Genomic DNA, 24,509 nt, shown 5'->3' with positions numbered 1-24,509 from the left:
CTTTCAGTGGGGGGTGATAAAAATTATGGAATAAGACAAAGTTTCCTCAAACCTGCTCATAACACTGAAAAAAGTTTATTTTTATAAAATTTTGAAGCATACTTTTCTAGAATCCCTGAAGCATTTCTGTACAACATAGTCTTGTCTGAAGCTCCTGCCATCAGACTGTACCATCCTCTTCCTCCTCAGCAATTACAAATTAGAATGAACTCTGTGGTGCTGTATTGGAACTGGTGATTTCAGTGTGAATGCAAGCTTTCAATACATAGATATAGAAATACATATAAATAGGTATATATATATATATAAATACTACTACTCAAAAATTGAATAAATATTTCATATGTCTTATATCTATACAAAAAAAAGCCATGAAAGATATTTAGGATGGTTTATAGGGTACTAGTGTAAAATTAAAACTTCAAAACTTTAATTTTCTCTCATATTTTATAAGTTCTACTATATTAATAAGGCTATCCATATCAAAAGGGAAAATATTTTTAAAAAATTATCCACGTAGAATGTTAGCCCCAAATGAATTATGAAGATAATGCACTGTGGATTCCCACCAAAAGAAAACCAAATTAAACTATTCTTATGTAAAAAAATACAGAGTAAAAGGTGAAAGCAGTAGTGGTGATGAGAGGAGCAATGTAGTGATGACGATCATATTAGCACAACTAATATTTATGCAGGGATTACTAAGTCCCAGGTACTGTGCAACTACTTCACACAAATTAAAATCTTAAAGACACTCTCACTGAGGCATTGTAACAATGATGATTTCAGTTTAAATTTATAAACACCTTGAGCTTCAAATTTCCTCTCTTAAACTTTAAAATGGTAATAACCAATTCTCTTATGCCACAAAACAGACTATTTGAAGATTACTTCCGATTCAAAACTTGAATGTTATGAATAATTTAATGAAAAATGAAATAGCAAAGTATGATTTATATGTTCATTAAAATATGAATATAGAAGGATATTTGAGAGTCTTAATGGAACTTCATAACGAACTCCCCAGCTGCCTGAGTTATTTCTCATGTTGTTATTACTGTTGTTTTTGTACGTATCCTCACAGAGCATTCAAAGCAGTTCCTAGGAAATGAAATGTTAATAGAAACAGCAATGCTTTTTATTTCACTTTATTATAATGTGTACTATTTTGGAACAAAATTTTTAATGCTATTTTCATTCCATATCTATGCAATTTTACAGTGTGAATTTCAGGATCATCTAGGTGGGATTAACTATAAAGATGGCCTTGAGGACAGTTACTGGACCCTTGGCATATTTTCCAAAATTTATGTTCCTATAAGACTAATGAAACTCAGGAAATGGTGAATTTGTCAGTTTCTGAAAAGTTAGTTCTGAAGTCTTCAGTGCCATAATGAACTTTGTTTAAATAAACTGAATCCAAAGAAAATTTAATCTATAATATTCTAGGTCATATATAATAAGTATTTTTGGTAAAACAAATTTTCTTATGGCCATAATGACTAATCCCCTTTAAAATGCTTTTTCACCTTTTTCTGTTCTCAAACTATGTCAAGCTTCTAATGAATGAATCAAGGAGATAAATAACTAACATTTTATAATAGATCTGAAATACGAAGTTTTGAAAGAAGCTAAAGGCAGTGAAACTTAACACTTACTAGTGGGTATAACCACTTCTTATTCAGGCCTATTTCAAAATAATTTATAAAAATCCAACTCTCTTTGTAAGTATTTAAAATAAAACTATTTGTGTAAAAGAAGATTTTTAATAGTTTAGTTGGTTGCAAGTTGAGCAGAAAGTTTTGGGAAAATATTTTATACTATTAATAAGCCTTAGTTTCTGAATGATTTGGTTAGTTTCACATTAAATCTTATTCTCAGAGGCAACAGACATTTCAGAACTTGGCAATGACTCACTTTAGTCCTCTCGCCATCCAGAAAAAACAGTGAAGAGTAAGATGAGGAGATAAGACAGATTCTATAGCGCAATGATAGTCAGTGCTGCTCAGGCATTTGTGTCTCCTTCGAGCTTTAAGTTTTTGATTCAACAGGTCTATGTGGAGGTTTATTTATCTTTACTTTAAAAACTCCACATTAAAAAGTCCACAAACAATAAATTTTGGAGAGGGTGTGGAGAAAAGGGAACCCTCTACTCTGTTGGTGGGAATGTAGTTTAGTGCTGCCACTATGGAGACCAGTATGGAGGCTCCTTAAAAAACTAAAAATAGAGTTACCATATGATCCAGCAATCCCACTCTTGGGTATGTATCTGGAGGAAACTCTAATTTGAAAAGATACGTGCACTTCAATGTTCATAGCAGCATTATTTACAACAGCCCAGACATGGAAGCAACCTAAATGCCCATTGACAGTTGACTGAATAAAGATGTGGTACACACACACACACACACACAAAATGCAGTATTACTCAGCCATAGAAAAGAATTAAAAAATGCCATTTGCAGCAGCATGGATGGACCTAGAGATTATTATACTAAGTGAAGTAAACCAGACAGAGAAAGACAAATATATTATATTATTTACATGTGAAATTAAAAAATGATACAAATGAACTTATTTACAAAGCAGAAGCAGACTCACAGACATGGAAAACAAATTTACGGTTACCAAAGGGTTGGGGGGGGATAAATTAGGAGTTTCAGATTAGTAGATACAAGCTACTAAATATAAAATAGATAAATAAGGACCTACTATATACCATAGTGAACTATAGTCATTATCTTGTAATAACCCAATATAAAAAAGGATATATATGTATAACTGAATCATTATGCTGTACACCAGAAACTCACACAACACTGTAAAGCAAGTATATTCAATAAATAAATAAATAAATAAATAAATAAATAAATAAATAAAAAAGGATGAGGGAAAAAATACAATGAGAAAACATTAAAAAAAAAATCAAAACCTCCTCAAGTCATACTGGTGTAATCAGGATTGAGAATCACAATTTTCAGGATTTAGTTCATAGCCAACTGAGCGTATCAGAAAGATCCTAACTGCCTGAAACACAGAACTCAAGATTCCTTAAGTGATGTGCAGAAAAGTATGCCTAATTCTGAGGTTTTATCAAATTGGTTGAAATAGGATTTCACCAACAGTATGTCCAAGCACTAAAGTTTTAGTGACTTTTATTACATTGGACATGACTGGTTGTCTCCCTAGCAACCATTCATCAATGCCTTCCAGTAGTGAACTTACTCCTTTTCACCTCTTACCTAATGTAGTTTGCTCAGCAACAGGGCAAAAGCTAATCAGCGCAGCTCATCCCTGCAGCCACAGTAATTGGTTCTGGGATAGGCATGTAACCTAGTGAGACACAAGACATTTCCAGGGGGCCACTCTATGAAACCTGATTACGAAGTTGACACACGGAAGACAGGGTAGGGTAGGAGAGTAGGAAGGGGAAGAAACCAGGACCTTTGTGATGTATGAGTCACTGGATCAAGTGATGCCTGAAGACAGACCTACTCTGAGTCTTCCCTTACTGCTCAAGCCACTTTGAGTTGGTCTGCATTCTCTTGAAACTGATAGAGTCTTAGCAAATATTTATTCAATGTGATCTCGGCTCTTCATGGGTAATCTCAGCTAATTAAATCAAAGTGTGAGATTCTCTAAAGAGGAAACTTTTCTTCACATTTTTATTATCATTTCACTGACACTTCTTTATCATTCTACTCCCTTTATTTTTTGAAAACCCAAAGAACACACACTTAAATATTTGAAAAGGAAACCAAAGTAAATAAAAGATGAAGGAATCTGAGGAAATGCAGAAAATAAATAAAAATATATCCCATGAAATTACCCCCAAACTATATACCTTAGCTCATTCATATCTATGATGTTTTTTAAGGAAACATTTTCTATACCACTAGTCTTGAAATTTTAACGTAGTTAATGACTACTTGGAAGAATTTGTTTAAAATAAAGATTTCTAGGCTGTTTCTCCTAAGGATTCTGATTTGGTGGATCTCGTGTAGAGCCCCCAAATTGATGCAAATGACTGGTAGCTCATTCTGAGAAATTCTGCTTTTAGACTGCAGGAGAGAAGAGGGTTAGGTACTACACTCATTTCAGAATAAACATTTTAGCTTTTGATTTTGCATTTTAAATATTCATTTTTTAGAGTGGCATTTATAATATGTATGTAAAAATATGAAACAAACCTAAAGGTTAAAAATCTGAGTTCTTATTAAAAGAAGATGAAAACAATTAGCATGGAGGGAAAAAGAAATATTTTGTATGAGGTGTAAATTTTGCTTGCTTTAACAGTATAAGACAGCTGTTCACCAGTGCATAGATTACATTTATAAATCCACCTTGAAAATAATTAATGGTCATATATAGGATCTGATCATCAGGTTTTATATATGAAATACTATATACTTGGAAAGAGGGGAGAAATTTAAAGGAGAAATCTTTCATTTTATGTATAGTCTTCAAAAACATATTTTTATGGTAAAAGTATAAATGTGAATTCATGAATATATAAACCTGCAGCCTGCTACCAGATGCCTGGTTGTAAGCCACAGTGAATACTGCTGGTTTCCCACTCAACATCCTTTCCCAGTTTTTTAATTTCCTTTGGGAGAGCTTTCCTCTCACTGTGACAACTAAATTACATTTCCAGTCTCTTTTGCAGAGGCCATGGGCATGTGACCAAATTCTGGCCAATGGAATCTGAAAGGAAATCTGCTGAGGGCCTCCACTTAGCATCACCAACATGGCCACATGTGCACTGTTGCCTTCTCTGCCAGATTGCTCAGTGGAGGGTCTCCTTACCAACTCCCTCAGGATCTCCATTTCCAGACTGCCATGGGAATGAGTATGAAAATTGGAAATACACCTCTCTTATCATCCAACGGAAATAAAGTCTAAGTGGTACTTAAGTTCCTCTAGAATTTTTTTGGTAATATTTATTAGTTTTGATCCAAACTTCTAAACACTGTCCAAATACTGACTTGTAAACTAACTTCTGTCTTAAAAATGAATACAGGAACACAATGCATTCATTAGAGGTGTGTGGGGAAGGGAGGGGGAGAACTATCAATAAACACATACTTTATCATCTTTTCCATTTTAAACATTTAAATCCCTGTTCTAAGAACCCCATTCACTAAGGAACATAAATCATCAAACATCTCTACTTTTATGTATGTAACCAATACAACTTAGTATAACTGTTAAATTGATCTGAGCTGTGAGATTTTAGGATTGATAATGGGGTAACATATTCATAATACATTCTAAGGTGCAAGATCATAAAAGATTCAGAAGTAAATGATGAGAAATATCTAGAAATCTAACAGTTCAAAAAGGACCAAATTTTGAAAAGACATAGTACAGAATAACATAGAGGGAATCCAGCACTTTTTCATGAAATTATTTTGGTTATGATATATTCTCAGCAGGATACCAGTGTTAATGATGAAAAAGCACTTTCAGCTTTCATTTATGGATCTATTTGACATTGTATTTTTTTTCTCTAAAAATCACAATCTTGACATTTTAGGGATTCTGAGAGATTATTACATCTAATAAAACTAAATTTTACAGGAGTAAAGACATTCATAATTTAAAGTTGGTTCTATCAACATTCCTAGACAAATCCAACCCTCTTCTATGTAAAATTTAGTCTTCTGTAATGATAAAGTACAGAATAACTAAGAGCACAGATTGCGGAGAGATAGATTGAAATCTCACAACTTAGTAATTGTGTGACCCTAGGCAGTTGAGTTACTCTTTCTATGCCTGTTTGCTATACATTGAGGCTAACAGTACCCATTACCTATTTCAGAGGGTAATTGTGAGGATTAAATGACATCGAGTGCTTAAAACTGTCCCCAGCACATGGAAGCACTACTCAAATTGAAGAAAGTAAATGAAAGTTGCTTTCCTTTTACCTCTTTTATTAATGTAATTATTCTCAGAAATTACATGTTAAAATTATTTTAATTAGAATCAAACCCTAGTTATAACTGAGTGTCTCTGTATAGCATGGACTGCCTAGATACAAATTTTAAAACCTGAAAATTTAAAATCTTAAATCTCAGACCTCTGATTCTAACATTAACACTAAGCCTTTACTGTGAACTGCGTCAGTCAGGGTTTTGTGAGGAAAACAGAAATCACCTTAGGTGTTTTAAGAATAGATTTAATTCAAGAAATTAGGTGCTTACAAAACTGTTGGAAGAGCTGAAGGAGCAGAGTCCAGGCTGGTCCTACAGAAATAACTTCTAAGAACACAGAAAGACTGACCCGCCAAAGAAGTTATTACATTTACCAAGCAGGTGGGGAGATACCGCATGAGTTGAAAAACATTCAACTATTTTAGCTTCATCAAGGGATCAGGAAGTCATCACTGCCACTGCAATTACTTCTTAGCATCCGTGAAGCTGAAAACTAGCTATTAGAATGTTGCTAGAGGGGGAAAAACATCTTCCCTTGAACTTGCCTGCCTGGAGCAGCAGGAATATGGTCTCTGTCTCAGTCTCACCTTGCAAATCATGCACGAATGCACTTAATTGGTGGAACCTGATTAGCATTCAGAACTCTAGGGAATATGGGAAATGTAATCCTCTGAAGTACAGGAAAGAAACTAGAAAATGTTGGGAATATTTTCAGATTGCCATGCAATCAAATGCAACACAGTGACTTTGGGACAGTGAAAATCACTAAAGTACATTTTTCTCATCTGTAAAATGGGGATAAATAATGATAATCATAATAGGGTTAAGGTGAGAATTTAAGAAGATAATACATGTAAAACACCTAATACAGTGAAAATTACTTTCTTTTGCAATTTTAAGGAGAACTACTTTCCTTAAGCTTCTAGCATCTAACATTGTAGTTGAGAAGTCTGACGCATTCTCATCTTCATTTTTATGTCACCTAGGCCTTTTCAGGATCTTTCCTTCATCAGTGGTGTTCTGAAAGTTCACAACATTGTGTCTAGGTCTGGACTTTTCCCATTTATTTTTCAGGCCCCTCATTTGGAAACTCACGCCCTTTAGCTTCAACAAATTTTCTTGTATTTTAATATGACTTCCTCTCTTCTGTTTTAGAAGAAAGGGAACTCTTCATGGTAATGTAATAAAGTACTTCTTTAAAATAAAAAATATATATACCTTCACAGCTGTTGGTAATGAGGAAGGTATGTATTCAGGATGTCCACTTTACAGACCGTTCAAAAGAATTTTTTAAAACAGCCAATATTTAGAATTTGAATGTTATATCTCTCTCCATGATGTTTCTGTAGAGAACAGTGTTTTACCTCCTTGCTCTATGTAATGCGTTTTAGTGTTCTTAATTATAGAATATGTTGTTCACCTGGACCCAAATTTACCTTGTCATCATCTTTATTCCACACTAAAGCGATCAAATAGTACTCTCTTTCCATAAAGCATTTGTTAATTTCTCTCATTAGTATTACAAACAATTGACATTAGTATCTTGGGAAAGTTAATTACATAGAATAAAATACAGCAGGAAGGGAAACTATAACCTGTAATATTTATTACACTTAACTTTATACTTTTCTGATTTATTTTTGAAAAAATAATACACAAAACAAGAATGAAGTATGAGTTGGTCCTTGGTAGTTTACAGTTTAGCACCTGGATGGTTCAACTAAATGAGTTCCAGGTAAGAAGTTTGATGTTTTTCATTCCCTACACTAAACAGAATAAACAGTTTTAGTCACTGAAATTTCAGTTTCTCCCATGCAATTTTTCTGCATGTTCAAAATTTCTTGAGATGTAACATTTAAACTTGACTTCTTTTTAAACCAAGTTTAAACTTAACATTTAAATTAAGACTCTGATGTACACAAAAAGCTTCCTTTTATGTTCTAATTTAGCTTCTTCCTTTCACTGAAAGATTTATTTGATAACAATTCTTCATGTGAGACTAGAGTTATTCCCCTCTAACAATAATATATGCTCACTTACTTTCTCTTTGAATAACTGTCTCTAAATAGGTCTGAAACTATTTAGTTTTATATGGAAGTGAGTCACGGCTCACATTACTGTTACTGTCTAGGGAACTGAGCTGCACACATGCAGCTTTCTCCTCGATGCAGTAACTTTTAACTGTGATCATTAGTTTCTCATGGGCTGTTTATTTTAAATTGCTTTATGATGAAGAAGTACAATCTACATTTAGAAAATGTAAGATTTTTATTGACAAGGGTAGTGGTGAATTATAGTGAATATGAAAATAGGTGAAAATAAGTTTTAAAAGACATTTGCTAATAAAAGAAACTAAAGTATGGTTCTTAGAGGAACACATATTTCAAAGTATAAGCAATAGTTTAACTTTCTTAAAAATAAAAGTAATAGTGTGAATATCAAACTAAATTAATTCAACCATTAACATAAAGATAAGCTACTTTTTAAGACGCAGGGATTTTAGAAATTAAAGGTTCAAAATACAAGTATCTAAAATAAGATCATCACTGCAGTAAGTCATGAGGAAAAGTTGATCACGCTCAGGAGACTGTGGCTTTATACTCTTGAATGAGAATTTGTATGAGCATATGGGTCCCAAATCAGTCAATTACCATTTAAAAATAAAACAATTCCTGGTGTGTTCCCATTTAATTATCCTGAGATGCATGCTTACCGAATTCCAGGTCATAAAACATTCCTAATAGGGCTGTTTTAAGGATACTGATACTTATCAGGGAATAATGTTATATGGAAGTTAGTAAGAATTTTTAAATAATCAGGTCTGTCTGGACATGATGAATCAATTTAACATCTATGTTCTAGAATCTATGAAAAATACCAAGTAAGTAAAACAGTATCTATTCTCAAAGTGTTTAAAATCTAGAAGGAAGACATAAAATAAGTTCAATAACAAGAAAACACATGACTAGCTGCAAAAACCAGCACGAGGCAATAACTCAGAAATAGTTTGTATCATAGACACCTAATCACCCAACCACCCAATTCAACATTTATACAGCAATGACTAGTACTAGACATGGTATACAAAGGCAGGTAACATCTACTAATTTAAATTATATTAGAAATAATCTAAGAAATTTTCATAAAGATTGTATTTACAGTGGGCTTTAAATGAAATCTGAGGTTTAAGTAGACTCAGATTATGATTGGGACTGACATTTTGGTATAATATAAATGAAGGCAAATCCCTGATGATATCTGGCAATCTCTTTCACTTTAACATTCATTCTGTTGTCCTCGGTATTTCTTCACTAATGCAAACTTCCATTATGCCCCTCCTCAGAATCTTTTCACCATGAGTTCTGGTACTCCTGATCTATGATAAACTCCTCCAGAACTTGAATTTCTTCTCTGAACCCTCAACATCTTGCTTTAATTGAGTTCCAATTCTTCCCTGAGGATACATCATCCTCTACAGACTTTTCGTCCCAGTTTTTCCCTCATCTTTGAAGTACCTCAGAGTTAGGAAACAAAAGTTCTCTGTTGCTTTCTCAGGCAACACTCCTCTAAAATTGTGGGAAAGAAAAACCATTTTCCTTTAAGGCTTTGTCATCCTGTTTTCATAGATATTCTGTCCTAGACATTTCCTCTTCATCCCCTGAACATTTTCTCTTCATTCTTTGAGAACAACAATCCGTGATTCAATCTTCTTTTACACTTCAATTTCTGCCACCGTCTTTTGTAATTTCTATGTCCATGTGGATAACCAATCCAAGAACCTAGCCTCCCCTGACCAACTTACCAACGTATCCATCTCCAGTGATTTTAATTTTTATTCTATCTCAGATGTCCATGTCCACTATCACACTCTGGACCCTGATCATCATATCACATTAGCTAAAAATATTCTCTCTAACCACAGCCCCTTATCTTTCCATACTTCTTGCTCAACTACTAACCTCACATCTGTTCCTTGATATCCTTGGGACGTTAAATCCACTTAACCCTTCTCCCCCTGCCTATCAGTCCCCTTCTAGCTTCACTTCTCTCTTTATTCCACTACAATTTAAATAAATGTCTTGAAAATACTTGTAACATTTTTGCCTCTCTGTTCATCTCAGACACATCAATTAATATCTATCTTCAATTAGCTCTCCTTTATCTTATACCCCCTACTTTACTGTATCATTTGCATTAGGATTTAAGCATGCCCAAATATCGCCTCGTCTCAGAAACATCTTTCCTTAACCTCCTCTATTTTCACAGCCAAACTTGTTGGAAGAGTTGTCTACATGACTGTCACTCTAGTTTGGATTCTGGTCCCTCTACCCACCAGAACTGATCCCTCTAAGGCTACCCATTACTTGCACATTCTAAATTCAATGGACAGTTTTCAACACTCAGGTTACTGGTCCCATCAGTAGCACCTGACAAAGCTGAGTATTTCTTTCTTCAAAACCTCATTCTTGGCTTTTGTGATATTTTACAATCTCTTTCTTCCTACACCACCTCCAATCTTCAAGTCTAGAAGTTCCTGAGAATCTTCTCTTCTCCCCCACTTCCATGTCTATTTCCTGTAACTGTTATGTGTTCACATAGAAATATAATATGGAACCAGATTTAATGAAATATAGGCATCTAGGCACATATTAAATATCCTCTACCAATAGCACTTAAGTTTCACTACATTTTTTTGTAGGTCAGAAGTCCAAACGAGCCCAGCTGGATTCTCTACTTAGGGTCCCACAAGACTGAATCAAAGTTTGAGCTGGGCTGGGATATTATCTGGCAGCTCTGGCAAAGAATCTACTGCTGAGCTCATTCATGTTGTTAGCTAAATCCAGTGCCTTGCAGTTGTAGGACTGAGGTCCCCATTTTCTAGCTAGACAGACTACCCTGCATAGAATGTACAAATTAAGTATCATCTGTACAGGAAGGGTTGTATGTTTATGAGAGAAAGAATAATGTTTCATTATTAATAACTAATAATGAATAAATATAATATTATTAATAAATTTAATAAGTTGAATAAGAAATGAAACTTGAGGAAGGAAAAGGGAGAGGCTATTCCAGACAACCGTGATAGAGAGATTACTATATGGTACCAAAAATGCTAGTGAACAAAGCATTTGGGATTATGTACTAGGAGAGGGCACCACATGAGCAAGTTGAGTGTATAAGAAAAGTTCAAGTTATTGAAAGGGATCCACCATGGTAAGAAGAGTAACTGACAACATTCTAACTGTTGAATATAGCTTAAGAAATGATGATAGCAAGTATATATTAAACCATATGGCTATTTCAACATTTGCCAGGGTTCTTATCTGAAATCACTGGAAGCTAACTCCAAGTGGAACAGAAATTTATTAAATAAAGGAATTGGGATGACTAGAGAACCACGCTGATGGCTAAGCTTCTAAAGAACAAAAGCGAAAACCATACTGCAGAAATGACCTGGTGAGGAAATCTGCTGCTGCTCCTACTGGACACTTAGACGCCAAGGTCTTTTCTTTCCTGCAATTATTATTTATGATTGCTCAGCACCAACACAATTCCTGCACCAGCAAAGCTATTTTAGAGTTACTACTGACTCATACCAGATTCCTCACCATCAACCTCATGAGAACACGTATGAGCGCAGCATCTGCTTCTCTGTTCAGTCTGCGCTGAGGTTTCCTGGAAGTGAATGGAGTGGAGAGTGTAGGTAACAGGCTCGTGCCCGAGCTACCAGTGAGACTGGGAAAGTGAATCCTACAGACTAACTTAGGGAGGTGGGACTGTTAGCTGGGACTTCCTCAGACATTAGAAGGTTGCTGAAAAGGTATGAAGGAGTAAGAAAACATAGTAAATGGCCACAACAAAATGTCATATATTAAGCATTTCTGTTTTTACCTAACTTTACCCCCAGTACATATTAGTAGAATCAGAAAATACAGTGATGGATAGAACCTTAGAGATCATTTGGTTTCATTCTCTCATTTTACTAACAAGAAACTTGATGCCCAAAATGATTAGATAATTTATCCAAACTTACATAACTAGTCAGTAGAAAGAACTCATGCTTTTGAACACTTCATGTATTTTCTATTATTCACTTATCTTAATGTTAAACTTAATTCTAACCCTCAAGGAAATTCAAGGTTGGTCTTTAGAAAGTTATTTCAGTGACATTGGCCATTTTTCTCGCAATGTATTGATTTCATCAGTTTCTGGAAAACCAGCTATAAAACTGAATTTTATATACAGAATTCTATTTTCTGTTATTACCCATGAAAATAAACTAAAATTAAGCTTCAAATATGTTTTAACCATAGTTTGTATACTTTCTGACTGGATTAAAACTTCCCCTAGCACCATACACAGAAATAAAAACCTCAAAAATGGATTAAAGACCTACATGTAAGAACAAACACTACAAAACTCCCAGAGTAAAACATACGCAGAACAGTCTTTGACATAAATCACAACAGTGATTTTTTTGGATCTGTCTCTTAGAGTAATGGAAATAAAAGCAAAAGTAAATAAATGGGACCTTAAAATTAGTTCTGCACAGCAAAAGAAACCATATATAAAACGAAGAGACGACCTACAGACTGGGAGACAATATCTGCAAATGATGTGACAGACGAGATTAATTTCTAAAAAATACAAACAGCTCATACAGCTTAATATAAAAACAATCTAATCAAAACTGGGCAGAAGATCTACATAGACGTTTCTCCAAAGAAGACATACAGATGGCCAACAGGCACATGAAAAGATGCTCCGTATCACTCATTATTAGAGAAATGCAAATCAAAACTACAGTGAGGTATCACTTCACACACACACTGGTCAGAATGGCCATCATTAAAAAGTCAACAAATAATAAATGCTAGAGACGGTGTGGAGAAAAAGGAACCCTCTCATACTGCTGGTGGGAATGTAAATTGCTGCAGTCACTATGGAGAACAGTATAGAGGTTCCTTAAAAAACTAAAAATAGAGTTACCATATGATCCTACCATCCCACTCCTGGGCATATATCCAGAGAACACTCTTAATTTGAAAAGATACATGCACTGCAATGTTCATAGCAGCACTATTTACAATAGCCAAGACATGGAAGCAACCTAAATGTCCATCAACAGATACATGGATAAAGAAGATGTGGTGTGTGTGTGTGTGTGTGTGTGTGTGTGTGTCTGTATATATATATACACATATTCCACACAATGGAATATTACTTAACCATAAAACAAATGAAATCATACTGCTGGTGGGAATGTAAATTGCTGCAGTCACTATGGAGAACAGTATAGAGGTTCCTTAAAAAACTAAAAATAGAGTTACCATATGATCCTACCATCCCACTCCTGGGCATATATCCAGAGAACACTCTTAATTTGAAAAGATACATGCACTGCAATGTTCATAGCAGCACTATTTACAATAGCCAAGACATGGAAGCAACCTAAATGTCCATCAACAGATACATGGATAAAGAAGATGTGGTGTGTGTGTGTGTGTGTGTGTGTGTGTGTGTCTGTATATATATATACACATATTCCACACAATGGAATATTACTTAACCATAAAACAAATGAAATAATGCGATTTGCAGCAACACAGATGGACCTAGAGATTATCTTATTAAGTGGAAGCAAGTCAGACAGGGGAAAACAAATATCATATATCATTTATACATGGAATCTAAAAAAAGAATACAGATGAACTTATTTACAAAAACAGAAATAGACTCCCAGACACAGAAAACAAATTCATGGTTACCAAGGGGGAAAGTGGGGGTCAGGGTGAGGGATAAATTAGGAGTCTGTGATTAACATATAAACACTAACATATATAAAATAAACAACAAGGACCTACTGTACAGCACAGGAAACTATAGTCAATATCTTGTAGTAATCTATAATGGCAAAGAATCTGAAAAAAAATATATGTATAACTGAACTGCTTTACTGTACACCCGAAACTAACACAATATTGTAAATTAACTATACTTCAATGGACTGGCTAAAAAAAACACCCTTTCCCTTGCCAAAAGGCTAATATTCTTACAACAACAACAACAACAATAACATAATTATTCAAAAGCTACAAGAATAAACGTTTAATTTTGAGAGTACTTCTGGCACATGTATTATTATATCTTACAAAATTAGAGTTAAAATCACCTAGGATAATCTATGATCGCAGGATTTCTCTATACAGTAAACACAAAAACTTAAGCAGAGGACATTAACACTGGAGCACATACAGAATCTATACATTCTATTAGTGCTTCATTTTTATGACATGACAACTGATAGACAGGATTATGAGTCTTAACCTTGCAAGTTTGGTACGCCAGTTGATTTGGCAAAGAAGCCAAAAACAAGCAATGAAATTTGGAGCAGGTGGAGAAAGAAAGAAGGCGAGACAGAGCAACAGTTCATCACAGGCACTGCCTCTGAGAAGCACGGCAATGCAGAGAAAAAAATTCTCTAAGAGTAGAATAGTTCTGCTCAGATTTAAACGTTGTTTCTTATATACTACATATCTAGCACTTTTTCTTTTCGTGAACACTCTGCAGATATCTATTATACTGGTTGTCAGAAATGCAGAAATAAAGAATCAGATATAAGCTAATATATGCAATGCAGGTGTGCACAGAAATTACTTAGTTTGACTTGACCAGAGGGAAAAGTTGTATTATTTTGTATGGCTTCATTTCCTCTGTGAAATGAATATAATTAATACAGAATTGGGAACAGATAACTTAAAGCAAATAAAGAAACAACAAATACATACCTCTTGATGATACATCCATTCTCTTGTAACATGAATCAGGTATTTCTACATATAAGAATGACTTTTCCACAGATTAACTAGTGATCACTCAGACCAAATAATGAGAAAGTTTAAAAAATGATAGTAAGAATTAAAAAATACTCAATTGTATTAAAAATTATCTTTTTCCCTCTGAAATATTGCCTGGACTTTTTTTCTCTTCTCTGATAAACTGCTGATATCATTAAAAAAGACATTTCCCCCAAACAGTAATTCTGAAATTTAAAATTAAAACAAGTTATCAATTTTCCCAATAAAGGCTAAATATTATCCTAAAAACTCAGAAGGATATACTATATTTACTATCACCTTATGGTTTTTAAAGATGCTGCAACCATCTAGCTAAAATGGTATGGTTCTACTGTGAATGAAGGTCCTAGAAGATCAAGTGCTGACTGGTATAAATTCACTAAGCCTCGAGCCTTGGATTTACACTTATACCTTTAAAAGCTTAAAAACAACCCTAAAATATACCTTTACTTTAATTCACAAACTTATTCCAAATCTATGTACTTACATGTAAAAATAAGTGCTTCTTATTCAATATAAGAGAGGAATAAATATAATTCAAAATTTACATTTACAGCGTATCACAGATTTTCTTATAATCTAAATAACTATGTGGCATAATGTATCTCCCTGGTTTAAACAAACAGTGCAGCTCTCCTGTGATTTGCAATGCTTTGTGGGAGTTTATAAAAAAAATTATTACAAAAAGATATGGGGGGGAGGGAAGAGAGAGGGAGGGGGGAAGGGGAGAGAGGGAGGGAGGGAGAAGGAGGGAGGGAGCGAGAGACTGACTTGTGTGTGATCAAAACCTGGAGGAAAAAACAGAAAAGGGAGAACAGCTCATAGTACCAAACTGAAGTATTCTCCCAGAAATACTGCAAAATCTTTGTTTAAAAAAGTGGAAAGTATATGAGGGCAGAGTTTTTCTGAACCTTTAAAAATAATTTCAAAGCAGTTCTGGAAAGGTAGTTATGACCTAGGCAGCAGTACCTATCCTGTAAGAGCAAATAATTTCTGCAATATATGAAATAAGATGGTTGTTAAAGTATCACCCAGTTTTAAACTAGAAAGAAAACAGTAAGTTCTGCAAGGAGTTCAGATGCTGTCATACACAATTATCTCATAAATGTTTAACAAAGGAGCACATGTGTATGGCACTGGGCTAGACTGTGAAGATAAAACAAAATACATAAATCATGTATAATCTTCAAGGGCAACTTTCATAGATGAGAAAAAGTTATACCTACCTATCTAGGGCTTAGAGATTTTGTAGGTATGATTACTATGTAAAAATAGACTGAGAAAGTTGTTGGGTTGATCATAGATTTTGAAAATTGTGTATATTATATATCATGCCATAAACTGTATTTGGGCTATTTGATCAGATACTCACAGAATGATTGTAAGAAGGTTCCAATATCACAGGTAATGACATTTTCCCTTGAAGATTCAATTTTGTTAAATAAAAAATCTTTTCCCCCACAATCTTTTCTTTTTTCATGCGATGTACACCATACAGTCTAAACCGAACTGCATAATTTCCAATCATCTCAGATTCAACATGATTAAATTTGAATGTTTCTGTGAAGACAGGGCATGGTCCTCTCTGGATGCTGGTTTTTGCTCTCTGTTTCTTTATAGGTAGAAGAACAAGGTGTACTTGCCATGAGTTGCCACCTGTCCTGTTATATGTTGGGATATCTGTGACAGCTGTCACTGTTACCAGAAGCTTCTGTTCTTGTGAGTCATAGTCAAAAGTCACATCCAGCGTGCCATATTTAGCTTCTGGCTCAGGATCAAAAGGTTTAGGAAGCTGTGAAGATGATCCTTGAGCTGATATATCCTAAGAAAAGCAAATTTAAATGTTTTCAGTTTTTAATTCCATCATTTAATCCAGCATGTAAATAAATACCTGGTATTTCTTTAAAGGGATGATATGAAAATGAAGAAAATAACAGCCAAGTACAATGAAAAGTTACTCTATGAGGGCAGAATAATGTAAGTGGTAAGTTAAACTCAAAACCTTATAATAAACAGAATTTAATATTCACCATCACAATTTTGAGAAAGCTGGATATATGTTTTTATAATGAGAAATGAAAATATATTCTTCAATGTCTATCTCTGTTCCTTTTGTAAAAAACGACTGACATTTTTAACATTATAAACAATAGCTCAGTATTAGGCTGGAGAGAAAGAGAACATAAATGAAAGTATAATGCTATTGAAAAACGTGGTCCCATTTTCAGATTTGTTCCCAAATGCCCCCATCTGTAATAGACTGTTAACACATTTAGGCCTGAAAATCAATGGAAATGTGAAAGATGGAAGTATAAATACAAAGGCCTCAAAATATTTGTAGTCAGATATCTATTTTCCATTAGTACACACTACTTCAATGTTTAACGAGAACTTAAAATCACATACTATTTTCTAATAATAATGACTGTTTTCAAAAGATCAAGAAAGGATGAAACTGTATATTTTAATTATAAGAGTAAAAGAAATTGTACCCATTTTGCCTGGAATTGTCTCAAATTCCTGCTAGTCTAACTACCTGGAATGTAACAGGAGTTTCAGCTAGTTACTGATAGTGCCAAATTCAGGTCTCTGACTTTTCAGCTCTATCACTTTGCCCCTTCAAGAATTTTAATAAATTGTAAGTGCTTTTCATTTTAAAATGTGGACCGATTTTATAATTTTCTAAAATTTTCTGAACTGACTCCCAGTCTTCTCTTTCTGTATTTTTCAAAAAAAAAAAAAAAAAAGCTTGCCAGAAACACATTGTCTGGCAAGAGACTGGACTGTACTTCAAAACCTTTCTTACGGCTGGTACGGCCATAAAACTCCACCCTACCCAATGGAGGGAAACAGAGTTCTGTATGAAACATCCAGACCAGGTCTATGTAAGGACTTCTCTCTCTCTCTCTCTCTCTCTCTTTCTCTCTCACTCTCACTCTTTCCACAAGCAGATACACAGATAGGATGTTGGGTCAGCCTGGACCATGTGGATTAAGACAACACCCTAGGGGATGGCAGAGTGACTTAAAAGAAGGAACTGGGCCCCTGAATGATGTCACAGAGGAAAACACCTACTCACCCAGGACTGTTGTTATACGAAACACAACCTTCTGTGGTTTTTAGCTATTGTATTTGTCTCCTTGTTATAGCAGCTTAACGCGTACCCTAGCTAGTGAACCTACTAGGTGCCAGGCTGTATTTTAGGTAGGAGGATGTAGCAGAAAACCAAAAAGACACAAGTCTTTGACCGTATCAATCTTAATGTCTACCTACGATGACGCAATTGGCATCGTGTACAGAAGAAAAGACACATTAAGAATATTTCAGGGGAAGGAAAAACTCTCACAGAATTCAGTTTTTTATGCAATATGATTAGACTGGGGTAAAAATATTCTTACCCAAATTTACAGTTAAGAGCAAAAAGTTTTAATGTAAGCCATTTCATAATTGGTAATTGAAGATAATTAATTACATGGCTTTGTTTTTTCAATTAAACATGTCCTAAAATAGTGTCATGACAGCTAAGACTTTCAAGGCAATTGAAAAGCTATTTCCAGATTTTGTTTCTCTTAGTGCCTCCTAATTTTTTTCTCGGCATTGACAATTCTCATGAAGCTGAGGGTTAAAAGGGTGGGACCTTTATAGATAAAAGCTAATATTTATCTTCTACAAATAGGCAATTAGAAAATAATCCTTCCTTTCAAGGGATCTCAATCAAAATCTGAACGACCTTTAGCTGGCAACAAACACTTCATCAATACAGCTTATGAGCTCTTTGCCAGGAACTTCTTCTGAACCCTCTCTCCCAGTTCAATCGTGTATGGAGACAGGCTTCTCAGACAGCCTGATCCTGAATTAAACCAAGAGGAAGATAAGCATTTTCTATTTGGTCAATAGTATCTATTAAAGGAATGGTAAGAAGCGAAACAAACCTAAAAAAACTTACAGAGTGAGTTTTCTATTAATGCGGGCTATCAGCATCTAAATATTTATGTGACATGCATTTGCTGTAGTTTGAATATATTCAATTTTGCTACAGAAGACACACAAAAAATGGGTTAGAGGAGACTCAGAACAAGTTAACAAAGCTTCTGAAATTTGGGCAAAACTCACAGGCTACGTTAGCTACAGATAGTAAGTAAGGGAGTAATTTGAGACATAGGCAGAATTCAGAAGATGTGGTAAATACAGGTAATAACTAAGTTAGTAACTTGTAAGATAGGCCAAAGATAGAGCAGACAGAAAATAAGACAGAACAGATGACTATCACCTGTGGAAGGGGAAGGAAAGCCCAAGCTATGATCATGCCACCTCTGGGCTGACAGCTCTGCCACCCGTGTGTGTTCTTTTTTAAGAACTGCAGACAAAATCCATGTCTACTTAGTGGGTTAGTTGACAAGTTTCACTGGTGGCCAGGAGTACTTGTCCCTGCACCTCTCTCATAAAACAAGTATGTGTTTTTGGCCCTTGGCATCCTTGTTCAAATCTCAACTTTTGACCCTGTTACCATGCCATAATTAGGGAATGCTGATGGAACAGAAAGAATGAGACTGGACATACGGACATTATCTCTATCAAGATCATACGCGTGGTCCTGCCACCTGTACCCACTGGCATCCTAACTGTGTTATCCTACCTTACTTTGCTCCTTACTTCTTCCTTTATATTTGAAGTAGTTTAAAACACACACATGCATGCATACACACACACAAATGTAATCTGAGCATCTTAATTTGGTCTGTGAGTCCTCTGGGACAGCTTGCTTGGAGGTGTACTTGGAGGGTACCAGTGCGTTGTAGAAATTTCCCACACAATGATGCAGGTCACGAGGGACATAGTTGTCAAGAACACGGATTTTTGCAGTCAGGTAGGTCTAGGTTTGAATTACAGTTCCACCATTTAAGAGCTGCTTATACTTGGGCAAATTGTTAAATTCTGAGTCTTAATATGCTCATTTGTAAAATGGAAGTAACAACTTCCTGAAGATGAGGTTGTTAGAATTAAATGAGCTGACTGTGTAAAGCTTATAGCAAAATTCCTGGCGCAACTGGTGCCAGCTATTATTGTTGTTATTAACTTCACAATCCAGGTTTCACTGCTAAATTGTTGGCTATCTATACAATTTGCAAATATACAAAATTGTTACCGCAAATTTCCTCAGGTATAGGTCACAGAGAAATATTCTTTGTGGAAAATCACAAAATGCTGATATATTAAACTTTAACTACCAATGTAGAATCTTCTTCTACGTTAGATACTATATAATAATATCAGAAACAGCTGAAAAGTAGTGACAAAGACTGTTCCTAGAAACTATATAAGGAAAACATTAAGGAAATTCTATTTACAGCTCTTCTTTCATTATTTAATTTTAGCAGTAGATAAAAATTCACCTAGTAAGACTGACACACTGCAGTATTACAAAATGTTACCTGAGACAAAAGTTGCAAAAACTTGTGATTCAGAGAAAAGGAAAATTAAAAGTAAATACAGCCTTACGAAAACCTCTACCGTAAGCACCGTTATAGTTTTCATCAGCATAGAAAGATTAAAACAAATCCTTCAACATGTAAAGACGTCAAAAGTTTAACACATCTATTCTCATTGTTGTTTTCACATTTTTGCTCCAGAGAAGGAAACAATTCAAAACACAACCAACCAACCACTTCTAAATGCATGATGCCATGAATTAAAATTTCATTAGTAAAGCTGAGCATCATTTATCCCTTCCGTTTCCCATGGTATGAAACTGTAACAACATTATTTTGAAAGACTCGCAAAACATAAAAGGGCCACCTCTCAATAGTAAAAATGTCCAAATAAAATAATTTAAAAAATAAACACAAACCTAAACAGGAACCTCAAGATGAAAGAAACGGGGAAGTAATTCCAGAGTGTTTTGTATAAAATGTTCAAAACAATTTTTTAAACCCTATCTTGAGGTTAAAACCTGAGAGGAGATACCTTTCAGTATCTCACGTATTGCTCTCATTTCTGGCTACCCATCCTCCTTTAGAGCAGAGCTGAAGGGTGGTCGGGACAGCCCTGAAAAGTCTGCTGGATAAAGATTAGATCAGTAATAGAAACTGGTATCAAAAGCCACAAAGGACAAGATAGTGATAGAACCTGACCAAGAGGAGAAGAGACGCACAGGATTATCATCTTCCAAATATCATTCATTTAGAAATTCTACGTGCTTTTACTTACTTCAGGGCTCAGGACTGCAGTGCTGTCACTTGGAACATCTTCTTCATATCCTTTATTATGAAAACTTCCTATTTCATGACCTGTGCTTCCTTCACTCGGGCACTTGTTATATGAGCATCTTGGACTGTTGCTGCAGTGGGAAAATTCACATTTACTGTCCCCAATTTCTGAGGGTGTACATGAGAGGTGGGGAGAACCACTGTCATCCTGATATGGTGGTGGCTGCAATTCATCCAGTGGGGGTGTTCTTCTCATTCTCTGAATGCAGTTTCCTGATAATAATTAAGAATCTGGTCACTGTTTCCAATTAGCCTCAACATGCAGTACAGTCCACAATAATTGAAAATAACTTAAAAAAACTGGATTAAAACTTTTGTCGCAAGGTAACTACTAGATTTATTAATGAGTTTTCCTCTTCCCTAGCTCAGATGCAGAGATAAAACAATCTGGTTTCCCATTCCTCTCCTCCAGCACAATAAGGCTCGGAAAAATAAAGGTCATATACTAACAGGTATCCTGTTATGTACTATAAAGATGGAAGAGCAATAAATTTTAGTGAAATAGATTATTTATTTAGGTCTTTCTTTCAAAACAACCCTAAAGCATACAAACTCCATGTATTCCCTTATGCTCTGTGGCCTCTCTAGCCATAATAGGTTAAAAATATGGTAGGTAAAACAATATAAACCTCATTTATTTTTTTCAATTACTGAGACGGACTTAAACTAGCATTCACCTTAGCAGCGTTAGACACAACTTTTCCATATCTATCCTGGATCCAGCATCCTAAAATGAGGTACACTGTGAATCAAGGCCTAACTCCCCATCGCTCAGCAAAGACTGAAGTCTGCATCCACCCCACTTCCATTATGAGAAGGTCCTCTCTGCTCCAGCCCACCCTGCATCTGTACTCTTTCTAAAGTACACTCCACCTTGTCTACAGCAGGCATTTCCACCTCCAGCAGTTAATTTGAGAACACATTTTCTTTCCATCTTAAATCATGTTTTTAATCTTTATCTCAATAATTTATCTAAATTACTGAAAATAAACTTACTAAAAATTAAAAATAGACTAAATAAATAAAAATAAATAAAACATTTTCAGTAAGTTACTGAAAATAAGCTTACTGAACAAATAACATTACTGAAAATAAACAGGACAGAGGTGGGGGCAGGGAGGTATGTAAGGAAATAGAGTTCAGTATACAATTTAAGAATAGTTAAATTTGTGCAGATAAATCCTGAATGCAGTATCAGATATTAAATTTAAACTTCTTTCTTTTAATGGACTGTGAGTCTCCTTCCTCAAAAGGGAATCTGAAAAAAGGTAGTTCGTATTTGTAATTCTTAAATGGAGTTCAGTTCAAATGTTCAACATGCTCTTCTGTTCTTTCGAAGACAGAAAAACTTTACGTAAGAACCAAAAAACTCATTTAAAAATTACCACAGTGTCTAGTTCAAATGAAAAGTATTAATTTGCATGAACGTAGCACAAATTTACGTATTTGCTCTGAAGCCTTAATTTTGGAAAAAGAAAATTAAATGTCTCATCTAGTGAGTCTAACATATTAACTTTAGAAAATACAAGCACAACATAGAAAAGTTAATGACAACATAGTTGAAGCTAAATTTGAGAAGAGAAGATAGATTAAATAGACGAATTATAAGTAGCAGCCAATGAAACACAATATTCTAAATTTCAGAATAGGGCTTCCAGGAAAGATTTTGTTCTCCTGATAAAAGCAGGCAGACTCAACCCGCATGTCCCTTTCATCCACTGGCCTTTCCTTTCCTCTTCTGCCTGCTTGGAGGTACAGCCCTCATCTTGCAGCCATCAAGTAGCAAGCACGGGAATGAAAGCTAGGGGTGACGAAGCAGGAGCAGATCGGGAAGAGTCTGGGCATCTGAAACATCACTAAGTAGCTATCTCCAAACTTCCTGATGCCTTTGTTAAAAAAAAGCAAAATCAAAAAAACCTGATATCTGAATTTTCTGTTGTTTCTAAATATATTCTCTACTGACAGTTTTTTAAATCATTAAACCAATGTCTTCTCCCCCTTTAAAAGTTTTAATCAGTCACTGAATTATTAATTACATTGTGATACCTAAATATTTACTGTAACATAAATCAATTAAAAATTTCCCAATGTAGTAGTTCTAAGAAAAAGCATACTAAATATTCCTTTACCTTAATTTTTTCAAAAAGAAATGATTTTTCCCAGAAGTCTCTTAGCATACTGCCCCACAGATTTCACTGGACAGAACTGGCTCACATGTCTACTTCTAAACCTATCTGTGGTAGGAGGGATGTGAGTACCATTACTGGCTTAGATCAATCAGAAGCCATTAGATTGAAGCTGGAGATGGGGTCAGTTTCACTGTTCACATCTGTATGGAAAGGAGTACACACTACTCACCAAGGGAAAAAGAGAGAGGATTCAAATTAGACATGAAAGAAGAGAAATTACAACTGATACACCATAGATAAAAATGATCATGAGATTACTATGAAAAATTATATGCCAACAATTGGGATAACCTAGAATAAATGGATGAAGTCCTGGAAAAATACAATCTACCAAGACTGAATCATGAAGAAATATAAGCTCTGAAAAAACCAACCACTAGTAAGGAGATTGAATCAGTAATAAAATTCCCAACGAACAGAAGTCCAGGACTGGATGGCTTCACTGGTGAATTCCATCAAACACTTAAAGAAGAATTAATACCGTTCCTTCTCAGACTCTTGCAAAAGACAGGCGAACAGCGATATTCAAACTCATTTTACCAGGCCAGCATTATCCAAAGCCACACAAGGACACTACAGAAAAAGAAAATTATAGGCCAACAAATGGGAGAGTCCTCTCAGAATGCTAACAAACTGAATTCAATTATACATTAAAAGGATCATGCATCACGATCAAGTAGGAGTTATTCCAGGGATGTGAGGATGGCTCAATGTATGGAAATATAATATACTGTAATATATTAACAAAATGAAATATAAAAATAATATGATCACCTCAATAGATACAGAAAAAGCATTTAGCAAAATTCAACATCCTTCATGATAAAAGCTCTTGACAAACTGGGTATAGAGAGCACATATATCAACATAATAAAATCTATATATGACAAGCACACAGCTAGCATCATACTCAACAGTGAAAAGCTAAAAGCTTTTCCTTTAAGATCAGGAACAAGACAAGAATGCTGACTCTCACCACTTTTATTCAACATGGTACCGGACGTCCTAGGCAGAGCAATTAGACGAGGAAGAAAAAGACATCCAAATTGGAAAGGAAGAAGTAAAGCTATCTCTACTTTCAGATAACAAAATACAACATATAGAAAACCATAAAGAGTCCCCCCACCAAAAAAACTGTCAGAACTAATAAACCTAATCAGTACAGTTGCAGGATACAAAATCAATATAAAAAATCAGTTGTGTTTCTATTCACTAACAATGAATTGTCATAAAAAGAAATTAAAGGAAAAATTTCATTTATAA

At 34.8% G+C, this 24,509-nt stretch overlaps 1 protein-coding gene across 1 annotated transcript in view; it reads right to left on the bottom strand.

The window, feature by feature from the left end:
• SYT14 (synaptotagmin 14) overlaps positions 1-24,509 on the bottom strand; it is a 102,533-nt gene that overhangs the window by 20,150 nt on the left and 57,874 nt on the right. The window contains exons 3-4 of the mRNA XM_072948244.1: positions 20,999-21,270; positions 16,164-16,613 (exon numbers count right to left, since the gene is read on the bottom strand). Coding sequence (XP_072804345.1) covers positions 16,164-16,613; positions 20,999-21,270 — 722 coding nt within the window. The remainder of the gene's footprint in view (positions 1-16,163; positions 16,614-20,998; positions 21,271-24,509) is intronic.

Source organism: Vicugna pacos, chromosome 23 (assembly GCF_048564905.1).
Source record: "Vicugna pacos chromosome 23, VicPac4, whole genome shotgun sequence".
Lineage (NCBI taxonomy): Eukaryota > Metazoa > Chordata > Mammalia > Artiodactyla > Camelidae > Vicugna > Vicugna pacos.
This window is presented reverse-complemented; position numbering and strand designations above follow the sequence as displayed.